We start from the raw sequence: 13588 nt of genomic DNA on the forward strand, positions 1-13588 counted from the left end.
CCGAAAGTCGCGTTTGATTTTCAACGTTGGTCGATGATACTACTGACTAAAAAACGTGTTGCACGCTGCCGCATGGTGAACTTCAATTATATTTTTACATTTACATTTATATTATATAATGTAACATGATAATTGTAACTTATTTCAAAACTGCATATTTGTAAAAAGACGTTATTAAAATTGATAATTGTAGCACTGTATTATTACTGTGCCAAAATGTATGTATGGATGGGTGGCATCTTGTTCACAGTTAAATGACTTGCTTTCAAAAAGACAATTTTTTTAGATACTGTCGGTATTAACAACCGTGGGGGTTCAAAATGTCTGCGGCAATATCTACAATAACAATAGAGAGTACAATAAAAACTGGCTTAAAATGAATAAAAATGGTCTGATTATTTAGTCTTAGACGTAAATATACCTATTTATTACGGAAATCATAAATTCAACGGTTGGATATGGTTTGTGTGACTAAAGTGTCCGTGTAACAAATCTGAAGCGCACTAATAAAATACCAATATCGGTCTTCGACTTTCGTAAGACTTACAACTAGAATGAGTACTCGAATAACTGATCCGAAGTAACGAGTATTGAATCCAAAAGTAACTAGTCGGTACGAGTATTCAAAAGTAATCAAATCTCACACTACTAATATAGAGTGATTTGGTGAAAATCAAGTGGGTGCGGTAGATCATCCTTTCCGTTAACTGCAGGATTATTGCCACTTTTTAAATTGTTTCAATTCTTCACTGTGTGTGTAACCTTTTTGACGATTGAAGGATTAATTAATAATTAATTGGAGGATTGGAGGATTAATTAATAAAGGGAAAAAAATGGTGGATGGAGCACCAGCTTGCAGAAAGCTAGTAAGGTTCTCTTCTCTATCTATAAATCTCTTAGCTCGAACTGATTTTAGGTTTACCAAAAGAAGTTGATGTTTTATGCATTCTTTATATTTCTCTCTCTTTGCTTTGCTGATTTTCAAGTAAATTGGCTTTAGATTTTCTGCTGTTTTAAACACATTTTCTTCTCTCTTTCCAGGTGGCACGATGCAGCTTTCGGTAAGTTTGGCATTACTTTGTCCCCGGTTGCCATGTAGATGTAAAACTTTTAGTCTCATATTGTTGATTTGTATTTTATGATATTGTTGCATGTCATATTTATTCGACGAGAAACGACGAGGGAGTTTCTGGATTCTCTATTGGGTTTTCCAATGTTTTTAATTTATTTTTGTAAAACTAATTTAAAGTAATTTCAAGTCATTTTTATACATTTACTCGATTTTTTCTTTGGTAAACTGTTTTTACATGAGTTTGTATAGGATAAATGGAAGCTAAATGTCGTTCTCCTGTGAACTACAGGTTTTGTGTCGTGTATTGTATTTTTTATGAACTATTGCGGTTTTCCTGTGTTCAATTACACTCTGAACTAAACGGTTCTTGTATTATATCGGATTGCTTAACTTTTCTCTCTTTTCTCGCTCAGTTTTTTCATATTAATTATTAAATAGTCAGATTTCTTTATTATGTGGTGTTCTGTTGCGAACACACCTTTAATTATCTTTGAAGCTAATATATCAATTATTAGTATTTTGCTGCTGTAAATTAAAATGTTTGCTGCTTTTAAAGTGAATAATACCCCAGAATCCAGACTAAAGGGCCTACAGGTATGTGAATCATATTTATTATTTTGTGATGGTCTAGCCGATAGCGCCTTAAGAGGTTGCAAGTGGTCCTGGCCTACCGGTTTAGATTTCCAAATTTAAGACATTAAAAAAATTATTTTTGCCAAACGATTCGTAATAGGGAATTTCAGTTGCCAGGATCCATTCGACTATTCCCGGTTTTTGCGGTCCCCCGCCCTTCAGGCTGTAAGTGGTCCAGATCAAGATTTATTTAATTATTTATTTATACATTATTCAATATACTGTAACATTGTAAGTAGACATAATATGAGTATAACAGTACCTAGATGATTGAACATCCATACGTGCTTATTATTCATTAATTGTAAAAATTTATCAGATTATTAAACCAGATTTGCAGGTATTCTTCTAAATTTAAGCTACTAAATGGTTTTTTGTTTTTGAAGAAAAATCGGGGTTCAAGGGAATTTCAGCGATCTGGATCCGGACAGCAGTTATTGTGTAGAAGTAGATGGCAACCAGGGTGTATTAGTTGTACTTTGGAAACATTTATGCTGCTCGCATGTGCAGCTGTGTACATTTGTAGGGATATTTTTTTGAAGTACTTGTTGATTATTTTTTAAATATTTTCTTGCAACTTTGAACTATTAAAGTTTTACTATATCATTTTAATACTTATTTTGTAAAGATCACTTTTTTTAGGTAAATCAAGCAACGTTTTAATGTGCGTGTATTTACTTATTACAGCTTTTCCCTATATATGTACCGTTCATATTTTAACTTTTGCCACAAACGGCAACGGTAACGACAACATCAAGTTTATAAATGGGCCTTCATTCCGCTAATGATAAGTGAGACAATGCTATTATGGTAATTTTTAAAATATTTAAAGCGTCTATCAATGCTGCCGATGTAACGCCACTGTTATCATTAAATGATTAACTAAACAGTAATCAACTTCGAGTGTACAGAGTAGAAATATTCGATCACAGCTTGCTTGGCTAACTGATATACCAGCACATAATTCGCCTTAGTTTTAAGGTTAAAACTCGTTGTTTCAGATGGTTTATTTTTAGAAAGTTAACAGTACTGGTATCAAAAATGACATTTAATCCAAACGGTAAGTGATTTGCTGGTATTTATAACGTCGATGATTTATTATCAAGCTTTACAAAGCTCTAGAATTACTTGAGCGTAATAGCGGGCGGTAATGTGAAATAAAACATCTTTTTTCCATCAAGTTATTAAAGTCGATCATATTTTAACGGTGCGCCATCTCAGTCGACACACCACTTGTACTAATTAATTAAAGTAAAATTATTTATTTTGTTTCGATTAACAGAGGCGTACCAGAGTGGCTGCTGGCAAATTAAAATAAAGTACTTACTTGAAGATTAGGAACATAGTAAACGTGATAATTTAATTAATTATAGATAAAAATCTAGTAAAGATGTTATGTTCAATTAAAAAAAAGTATTTGATATTTAAAAATATAGTATTTTGGCTAATCTCTGCTTTATTTCAACAATATATGGAATACTGTTTGAGTGTAACTAGTTTGGCAACTGAATGTCTACTCGTGCAGCAATTTGCCGAAATGTCTGAATTGCCTGAAATAGATATAAAGGTCGAAGTTAATAAGATTTAGTCAAGATATTCCAATTACTAACTGTACGAAATTATTTGGTGGGATTTTTGCCAGATTTTAGTTTCAAATTAGACGTAAATTAGCTTTTCGTGTAGGAGCTGGTATTTTATAAAAGTGGGCAGCAGCAAGATTTAAAATATCCAAGTTCTGTTCAATTTTAGGCTGTCGAGGAAATTAATTTATTTCCGATGTTTGTCAAGCACGAGAGGCTTTTACCCTTAAAGGTGTTTCCTCGAAAGCTAAGTGTGACTGATGCTTCGCTCGAATTCCTGATCGCATTTCTGAAATTGTTAATGTGATGTAGAACAAATATTGCTTCGCTGTAGCGACTTTTTTGTTGAATAATCGGCATTAAGTCCGTGTTGTTGAAAATAACCATTCAGAAGTCTTCAGATTGTAGTGCTTAGACATATTGAAAATGAAAAGGATACAACTGATTTTGCCCGTACTTTTTAAAAATTCGTTCCGGCGCATTTGTAATCAGTCGCGTGCTCTTTGTTGGACCTTCCTCCACATTTTCGTGTTTTGTTGGTCTTGTGTTCGCTCTCCACGATATTTTCACAAATCACCAGCATTTCTGGCTTGTTAAACAATATTTATAAAACTCTAACTGTTGGATGAGGAGCAAGGGTCGCACTTTGATGACACTGCTAGGAAGGTACAAAGTCTAAACTTTTTTAAAAGTGAAAGCTGTTTAGTGAACTGCTAGTTTTAAATGCAAGAAATTGAATAAACATGTTACAATAACATACAACATTGATTGAAACGTGCAAACGATATGAACTCCGAGTAGAATAGAATAAACATAGAAGTCAGCATTTAAAAAATTTGTTTTACAATATTGTTGGATAATTTCTTGATTATTAGTGTACTTTCTTACTTTTAGGTTTTTTGAGAAAAACTGTTGTTTGACCAACTCTTCTTAGCAAACTGACTTAGCAACACTGTATGACCACAGTTTTACAGCAAAAATGAGTGTGATAAGTTCCTATACCACTGCTGCGAAAATTCACTCAACATTAATGAATCTACAGGACGTTTAAGTGTGATTTAAAAATACTTCCTTTGAAATAGCGTTTTTATTGTTTTAAAAATTGGCACACATTACTTATGTTCGCTACCCCCTCTTTTGTATTATCATTTGTACCTGACCTTTATCATTTATTTAATGAGCAAAGCTTTTTGCCTAAAAATGGTTTTCTGGCCACATCTCTATAAAATGAGCCGTTTTTGAGAAATTCTATTTTAAAATTCTCTTGCGGGGTGTGGATAATAGCGCATAAGTATTTTAAATTTGATAATTATCGGATAACCAAGAAACAAGTCTTGCAAAAATTTATTTTTTTATATTATTTTTAAAATCTCACTTTGCTTCGTTTGTATCATATTTTCGCTATTATTGAGTTATCAAAAAACCGTTATTGAAACTTGTCACACTAATTTTTGCTGTAAAATTACCTTGTTGAGTGTTCCTCTCACCATTTGCTGCCGGGTCATTCGCTTTATGCAGTTAAAAAAATCATTAACTTAGGAGTGACCCTGTCTACTGCAGATTTAATATAATCCATCCTGTTTCACTGAAGGGTGCGAAATTCAACTCGGGAATATTTTAATTATTAGTGAAATACATCCCAGACCGGCAAACACTAGACCTGCCGGTGTTACCTTTATTATTAATGATGCAACCAAACCTACCTTTGCTGAGAGTAAATTAATTATGTGACATATTGCTGCTTTTTATACAGTGTGTCCAAAGGACACTAGGCCCTATTTCGCAGTTATCTAGATAGTGCTTTGTTCATTAAAGTCTCATAGAAAATCAAGCACCCCTATATTGGTGCTGATGGAACTAAATACATTGCAACAATAAAACCAAAAACGGCCAGATTGATCACTTGAAATATTTTTATTGTCGAGTTATTCCGAACAGTCACAGAATAGTAATATAATTGTCATGTCTGATTATAATATAAGTAATATGGAAGTCAATAAATAGTATCATCAGAGTATTTCATTTAGTAGCTAATTTCAACACATATTTACATTTACATTAATTAAACACTCACAAATATATGAACTGCAAGACACGTTGATATGGTTAATTGAATAATATTGGAATACTTATTCGCGGGATTTTTATTCGCCGATGCATCCATCAACTCCACTCCGCCGTCTCCCGTTCACGCATCTGAAAGCAAAAAACGACATGATGGAAACTGATCGATGGATGCATCGACATAAAACAAAAAATATGTATAATAATTACAGTATATTAAAGATTAATAGTCAGCCTAATTGCGTTTCAAGATCGAGTGAAAATTTAGATCAACTACAAATGTTACTTTCGAAATTAATCTCATCAGTTGGAACAATAATGAAAATTTATCTCAAACATATTCTGTTGTATAAACACAGTTAAATTTGAAATATATTTCTATTAGCAAAAGTTCTCAAATACTTTTACTGCAGTTTACATTTAATAACAAACGTGATTTTTTCAAATCAGCTTTTTTTCAATCCTTACAGTTTTTTTGCCTCCTAATTGTTGTTATTAATTAACTAGTTCTATGGATGTTTTGGATCAACATAAATGTAAACGATTAAACAGTTAACTCGAATTAAAGTGAAAGTCGTAAGACAAGATAGAATCAAAAACGACATTTAAAATTATATTTTTTTAATCACTCATTAATTTACCATTTCGTATTGGTTCTGGACCACAGATGTGTGTTAATTTTCTTACTTTTGCTTTCAGCATGTTTTTGGAATTTTAATTTCTACTTATGAACAATTAGTTCGCATTCGTAAGCGGTAAACTTCGGTAAGGAAATTCTGGAATTGCATCGAGTCTTACTGTTTTGTGCAAATTTAAAGAGCGAATATTATTATCATCCCTATTGAAACTAGAGAACTTACCTTAAAACCTTTAAAGTAAAATCTCAATATTTTTATTTTACCATTATTTTCTTTTCAGAAGAATTTCCTATGGGACTTTAAAAGTTAAACGTTAGGTCATTCAAAGTTTGTCTGTCTTTGTAGAATTTTTAATAAGCTCTTTGTGCTTACATTTTATTGAATTCACTTTTTCCCAGTATATCTAATTTAAAGCACACTTTGATAATGAACAAAGCGCAAATAATTTATTGGCAAAGCTGAAAAAAGCAGAAACAGACAAATTACTGAGCTGGTCTTGATAGCCACTTAAATACTTATCTCGCGTAAAAAATAATTTCAAAGTACGTAGAATTTGGAAAATCATAACTTTGTATTGTCAGGCATTTTTTGGATATTTTGTGTAAAAATTAAACCACAGACGCAATCTAGCTGTCAGTTACAGGTATGTGTTTCCGAAATTTATACTTTCGAAAGCTTTTTAAGATTGCAAAAGCTGTTTGGGAGATAGATAAGAAAGATGAATTAAAATGAAAGCTGCATGCATTATAAATCAAGAGTAAAAAATAGCGGAACTATTCTTCTGTTTTAAAACCGTTTATCTAAAATCCTTAGTTAATTATAAAAAAAATGTTGCTCTGGCATACTTAAAAAAATCATCTATCGTTAGGAAAACGATATTTTTAATAGTATTTTGTGAAAGTATTACTATTGGTTTCAAAACGACAACTGTTAGCCAGTGAAAAAATAAATTTTATCCAGATGGAATAAGAATGTCCCCGACATTTTTTTGAGGATAAATTAAAATCAAATACAAATTAAAAAACTCAATAACGCAAATAATAATGAAAGAAGCAATAGACGCCTGTATTACCGTAAGAGTGCTTACTTCTTTAGGTTCTAATAGAAAAAAATGATAAGCTAAATGGAACCCGTTCTCCATTGAACGTCTGGGATAAATTAAACATAACTCGTTGAAACTACTTTTTTAGAGAGAACATTAAGCTTAACAAGAACCAAGAATAATATTACAGACTTTGATTAAATTAGCTCGATTTGCAAGCTTATTACGGTTACATTATTCTTTTCCTTTCCGCTTTGAGCACGAAGTATAAGAGTTGAGAGCTTTATACCTGATATTATTGCCCAACTTTACACATTTCCGGGGAAAATAATGCGCACTTTCAATGCAAAAAGCCGGCAATTTGCTTTTCAATCTCCTACTTCCTTATCTGTTTCTTCGGTGGAAAATTTAATTGGCAATACAGTATTTATCTCAATGGGTAGGCCCTTTAGATGTCGAATAAAGATCTTAATGGTTTCAACTTTTTTTCATGGGCACGCCCGAGCCAATATCCGATAACCTTTTCGGATCTTGATTTTAAATAATGTGCAACTTACAGATCTTTGAATTAACACGAACTGATGTTCTGGTTTTATTCAAAAATGCACATTGAACTCAAAAATATTGTTCTTGAATTAATGATTTATTTTTCTTAATTCAAAATAAAGGGATTGGCGAATTTTCAAATACTTTGCAGTTGAACCCAGTAGAAACCCGTATATAAATTTAAAAAATCGTTCGCCTGTGTTTAGGAAAACTTTCCTAAAATTCCTTAATAAAACCCTACGGATAACTGATTTAAAATTAACTTAAAGTGAAAAAAATTGTTGTTGCATTTAGACCTTCTGTGACTCATAGAGAACTTTTAAGTTGCAAATGTTTCAACGACGGCAAATTAATTGGATATTTTTGAAAAATACTTAATATTATTTTGTTTTAAAATTCGCCTATTTTCTCATTATTTTTATAATTTGTATCTGGCCTGGGTTTCTGTTTGTAAAGCTTGCAGATATAAGATTGAGTTCTGAGCAGGTTTTGCATAAGCTTCAGTTCGAAGTAGATGCATTTTTTGATGTTGGAAAAAAATGTATTTCCTGAACTGGTTTTTTGTTCGATTATAAGTAAGATTTAATGATTATTTGCTTATATATCTAATAATAAATCTGAGGAATTATTACATAAATGAACTTATTGGTATTGACATAAGGTACTTATAAATAAATGTACTCATAATTATTCCAAAAACTGAACCTTTGAGAAATATAAATCATTAGAATTAAACAGTTTTAATTTCTGTTGCTGTACTTTTTTCTAATAATTAGTACCTATTAAGTCTGTGTCTTTGAATTTATATATCCTCGAGCTTTTCAGTTGGGTTCTCTCGTGAACTTTTGCTACATTCGGTTCAAGACATTATTGATATTGAATGAATCTTAAAAGCCTTCGACGGTAGTTTTATAACGAATTAAATTAAAATACAACAAAACATTACTGTGTATTAAAATATTATCAAAATAGATGTAATAAAACTCATTCAACTTATTCTTATCTCAGACATTGTTCATTGGCAAATCACGTACGATATGCATGAACAAATACAGTTGCAATAACTGCTTAAGAATCTACTTTAATGTTTGTCATTTTAGCTATTGCCTAGTCACTAATACTCGAGAAACAAATAATTATCTAAACTTATCTTTGCTTTAATAGATTATTAAAATGTAATTTTTTCCACGTTTTACACGCTTCTTTTGTAAAAGTACTTGCGTTTCTAATGGGAACGAAGGGGGAAGTTAACCAAACTCAGTATTATGGAGCCTCTTATTGGAACTTGATGTTCGCCGATTATTCGAATATTTCTAGTTAATTTTATTTCTCCTCAAATAATATATCGACTGCTACCATTTCATAGATCGAAATCTTCATTGCATAAGTTTTTAAAAACTTTCTTCATCAGTTGCTTCTTCAACCAGTTGCTTCGCCCTAATTCTTCAATTGCTTTAAGTTTATCACTTACTAAATACGTAATCCTTTATCTGCCTTGTTTAATATTTTCCTACTAAACCGATTCCTGTTAAAATTAATTCCAGAACACCAACACTTAAGGTACAATCCCTTGAAAGACGAATGGATTTTGGTTTCCCCACATAGAGCTTTAAGACCGTGGAGCGGTCAAACTGAAATACCAGCCGTAGAAAGAGTAGCACGTTTTGACCCCACAAATCCTTTATGTCCTGGGGTGGTGAGAGCCTCAGGAGTGCAAACTCCCAAATACGAATCCACTTATGTATTTACAAATGACTTTCCCGCTTTGCTTGATGAAGGGCCGGAACCTGAAGAGTCAGAGGATCCGCTGTTCCAGACTAAAAGTGCTAAGGGCACTTGCAAAGTCATGTGCTACCATCCCTACTCAGATGTGTATTTAACTAGGTAGGTATGGGTTGGTATATGAAACTTGAGAAATTAATAGTTGCTTCTCAGTTTGTCAACGAAGGAAGTAGTGGATATAATAAACGAATGGGTGAGACAAACACAAGAGCTGGGTAAGAAATATCTATGGGTTCAGTTGTTTGAGAACCGAGGGCAAATGATGGGTTGTTCCAATCCCCATCCTCATTGCCAAATCTGGGCATCCAGTTTTTTACCAAATGAAGCCAGGATTAAAGATGATAATTTGAAATCCTACTTTCAAAAGCACGGAAGGCCTCTACTGCAAGACTACGTAGCAAAAGAAATAAAAAAACAGGAAAGACTAGTAGCCGAAAACAATGAATGGATTGTAGTGGTCCCTTACTGGGCCATTTGGCCGTTTGAAACAATGATTTTGCCAAAAAAACAAATCGAACGCTTTTCCGATACCGACGAAGTTCAAAGAGAAGCATTAGCCCGAATTCTTCAAGTATTGGTAGCCAAATACGACAATTTATTCAAATGCAATTTTCCCTATTCGATGGGATGGCATGGAGCCCCTACCGGTCCTCAGCTCGCAGAGTCCCATCCACATTGGACTTTTCATGGTATCTACTTTCCTCCTCTACTGCGATCGGCAACAGTCAGAAAGTTCATGGTTGGGTATGAACTTTTGGCTCAAGCCCAAAGAGATTTAACTCCTGAAAAGGCAGCCGCAATGCTGAGGGCGCAAGATGATACGAGATTTCAATAAACAACAATCTCAATGTTAATTATTGTTATTAAATGGTTGATGACACTTGAAAATTATGTTTTTGGTTTTTTCATAAATGAAACTAAATAGGGAGAATAAGTACCCAACTAACTGTTTCACAAGATTTTCCAAGATTTTAGGTGAGAGTAGTTTGCTATTTTGTTTGAATCTTTGAAAATTGTTTGTCAACAATGATAGGTTTATATAAGACTTGAAAATAAGGCCAGTACTTCACATATTTTTTTCCGATCTGGCTTTTTTATGGAATTAGGAACTTTCAAAGAAACAAAAGGAAAAATTAAATTTATTCGTGATTATTAATAAGCATATTTGTCGTTTGTGACGTTTTTTTTGATAGAAACTTTATCGTAAATCAAGGTATTGTACAGGTGAGGTCTACCAAGTACAAATCTAACGGTATTATGAAATGTGGAAATATGATAAAGCAGATCTAACTGCAGATAAAGACAGATTTTCTTCTGCAAAAACGGTGCATTTTTTTAAAAATATATTTTACAGTTTTTTCAATAAAGCACTTTTCTTAATTATGAAACACATAATATTGAAAGCAGTACCTAAAATAAAATCGAACTTTATTATCAATAACTAAGAATCATGTTTAAAATATATGCGATTTGTCTCTATGCACTTTTAGTTGCGCCCGGATTAACATACATATGGTCATTTATCATAATGTTAGCTTAAGTTTCCTACTCTTTTTAATTATCCTAACTTAAGCTTAAGCTAAGTTAACACAGCCCTTCTTTGATGTTAACAGAAATAGAGTAAACTAATGCTTCGAGGTGACCCAAAGAAAAAAATCCAAGAGATTTAAGTGTTCAGCCCGGGGTGACCAGTACGTAGATCCATCTCGGCCAATTAACTTATTTGGAAATACGTTATTCAAGTGTTCCTTTTCAGCTCCACCAAAGTCGATAAATGTTTAAAAGTAATTTTTTGTTAAATTATTTAGAAATTTCCGTTTATCCCATATATAATTATGCCCATTTATACGCTCATAACAACTTTTTTTTTGTTTTGATAAAGGCATGTGGGTTTTCATCGTTTGAAATATGCACATTATGGGCCGTAACTAGTCCAGGTAGAGTAAATCGGGCTTCATCGGAATATAAGTACTTTCTGTAAAATCGAGGTAAAATTTCCTTCCCTTTCTAAACATGATCTGCAAAATTCTACTCGGACAGGATAACCAGTCTCAAGCGCTTTCTGAACATGCTGCGGGCTGAGCCATTGGTCCTTAAGAATTTGATTAACAGGATCATTTTACATATGTGGAAAATATGTTCTTAAAGTAAATAAAATGTATTTCAGGAGGTTTTGACCACAACTTCCGACTGCCAAATTCAAAATTCCACCGGTAAAAGATCGAAGACTATACCAGATGTTACAGCTTCTAACTAATATTTGTAAATTTTACATTGATTGTAACAGTAAAATTTGGTTTTTCGTTTTAAAAATATATCTTTTTAATTTGAAACGTTCATTCTTTACGTTCACGTTCCTAGTCGCTCTGTGATGTTCCCTCGCGTTTCACTTACCAAATCTTTCAACAAACTTCTTGACAAAAACGTCATTGTTTAATGCAACAAGAACATTGAATACTCATTGTAGGGCGGTCGATTTATTTGGCCTCTGGCTTTCACAAATTACTGAGTCTTAAATACAGAGCGCCCCTGATCCATGTTACTAATGTTCAATATTTATATCTTTTTATTACTTTTATCTACAACTGTTATATAATGACTACGATTTGGCACTCTTTCAAATGTAATGATGTTTATTAACGCACTAGTGCGGTAATAACTCTGTCGATCATTGTCAAAGTCATGTGTTAAAATTGCAGATTTTAATATAAATTCAAGCGATGATCTGCCATCTGATGTTGAGAACGAAAGTCCTCATAATCCAATAGTACCATTTTATACCTCCAAAATACTTTTCATGCTGAAACGTTTAATAGCAGGTGTATTCCATTCAAGTATTATTTCGCCTGTCAGATCTCCGGATTTTAACCCTCTTGATTATTGCTAAAGACGTTACTAGACAGGTAGATAATTTGTAACATGTCAATGATTTTGAAAAAAATACATCGAAACCGGATGAAGAAATATTATGAGAGTGTTCTGTTGCCCAAACTAGATTAGTTTCCCATATCGGTTGCAAGTTGCATCGTTTCAATTCAATTCAAGCAGACACACTATAACTGTTTCCTGTTAAATCAGAATTTCATGTTTTGATATTGGAAATACCAAATTCGAATGTTGCATTTTAGTAAAACATAATAAAAAAATATTCCCCAAAACTCAGTTGATGGGAAAATAGAAGTGAATTTGAAGATATTAAGTATTCAAAGAAACTTACTTGTACCAACCAATGCCCACTGCTATAAGTCCCACTGTTGCTGCTGCACTGATTCCAGCTACGATTGCTATTATGTAAACTCCTGTTGAATCTGGCTCTGTATCGGGCATGAATGGTACCACTTCTACATCTTTGCTGTTGAAAAACCTGAAATTGACTTTTTACTGCCAACATTCCATAGCTCCATGCTCCACTTACTCTCGATCCGGTTCGTCATCAGGAGGAGCTTCAGTCTCCAGGTGCGAATTGTCTCTGGAATCAATGTTGGAAGAAGAAGGAATTTTTCGGAGGTACGGATGAACTGTGTTGTGCTTTGGAGCAATATCTTTTTGATCTGGAAGAGATTTTTAAGTTTACTCGTTTTGGATCATCAGTTCACAAAAGATAAGCAATATTTGAAAGCAAGTATTGCTGCTTGTTCGTTCTAATATTGGGAGTTTTATATATTTAGCTTGATGGATTTATTTTAGATTAATTTAATTCTGATTGATTCTCAATCAATCATTTACATTGTAACTCCATTTAATCTTCAAGAGATTTTACTATGAAGTAGAGAACATTTGAAGACTGGCGTTTCGAGCACTAAACTGCATTTGCAAAGAAGGCGAAGTATCGCATTTAGTATGTCATTCTCTAAGTTATATTTTCCCGAGAAATTTCTCAGGATAGTTTTGGTAATTAATTAAATTGTGAAAATCATTAATTCGGGATTGATCGTTTCTCCATTATATTGCTTTGAAAATCGTCCGCGTGCCTTCTTATTTCATGAATTAAAGTAAGAGAAAAATCTAAAATACGATCAAAACGATTCACTTTTACATACAAATATACACGGTTTATAGTTGAGTAAACTAACTGAAAGTTTTTCTACGCTTTTAACTCGGAGAATTCACCTTTTCAAAGTGTCAGTGTTGTAAAAAACCAATTATTTCTTATTATCGACTCATTTGTTTAATTCCTAAGAAGTCAATTATACAGAAAATTTACCCCCGTTGTCGAAGAGTGAGCTTCTGC

The 13588-nt window shown here is 32.8% G+C and overlaps 2 protein-coding genes across 4 annotated transcripts in view; one reads left to right on the forward strand and one right to left on the reverse strand.

Annotated features, from left to right (window-relative positions):
- The window catches only part of LOC109534465 (protein cab-1), a 69264-nt gene that overhangs the window by 22255 nt on the left and 33421 nt on the right, over positions 1-13588 (reverse strand). For 2 of the 3 annotated variants that reach the window (XM_048669012.1, XM_048669011.1), the window contains exons 9-10: positions 12773-12908; positions 12575-12721 (exon numbers count right to left, since the gene is read on the reverse strand). In XM_048669012.1, coding sequence (XP_048524969.1) covers positions 12575-12721; positions 12773-12908 — 283 coding nt within the window. Of the gene's footprint in view, positions 1-5180; positions 5482-12574; positions 12722-12772; positions 12909-13588 lie in introns of those variants that run through there. The other variant, XM_048669013.1, reaches the window with a different exon arrangement.
- On the forward strand, positions 2555-10245 carry LOC109534467 (probable galactose-1-phosphate uridylyltransferase). Its single transcript, XM_019900148.2, has 3 exons — positions 2555-2765; positions 9120-9459; positions 9511-10245. The coding sequence occupies exons 1-3, from the start codon at positions 2747-2749 to the stop codon at positions 10190-10192; spliced, it is 1041 nt and encodes a 346-aa protein (XP_019755707.1). The 5' UTR covers positions 2555-2746; the 3' UTR covers positions 10193-10245.

The sequence above is a fragment of the Dendroctonus ponderosae genome, unplaced genomic scaffold, assembly GCF_020466585.1.
Source record: "Dendroctonus ponderosae isolate FM_Combo_2020 unplaced genomic scaffold, Dpon_F_20191213v2 Dpon_F_20191213_8, whole genome shotgun sequence".
Taxonomy (NCBI): domain Eukaryota; kingdom Metazoa; phylum Arthropoda; class Insecta; order Coleoptera; family Curculionidae; genus Dendroctonus; species Dendroctonus ponderosae.

Bases quoted from the DNA above. Each gene is read 5' to 3' on its own strand.
- LOC109534467 (XM_019900148.2), top strand. The intron at 9,460-9,510 runs GTAGGTATGGGT...GTTGCTTCTCAG, and splicing joins TCAGATGTGTATTTAACTAG to TTTGTCAACGAAGGAAGTAG.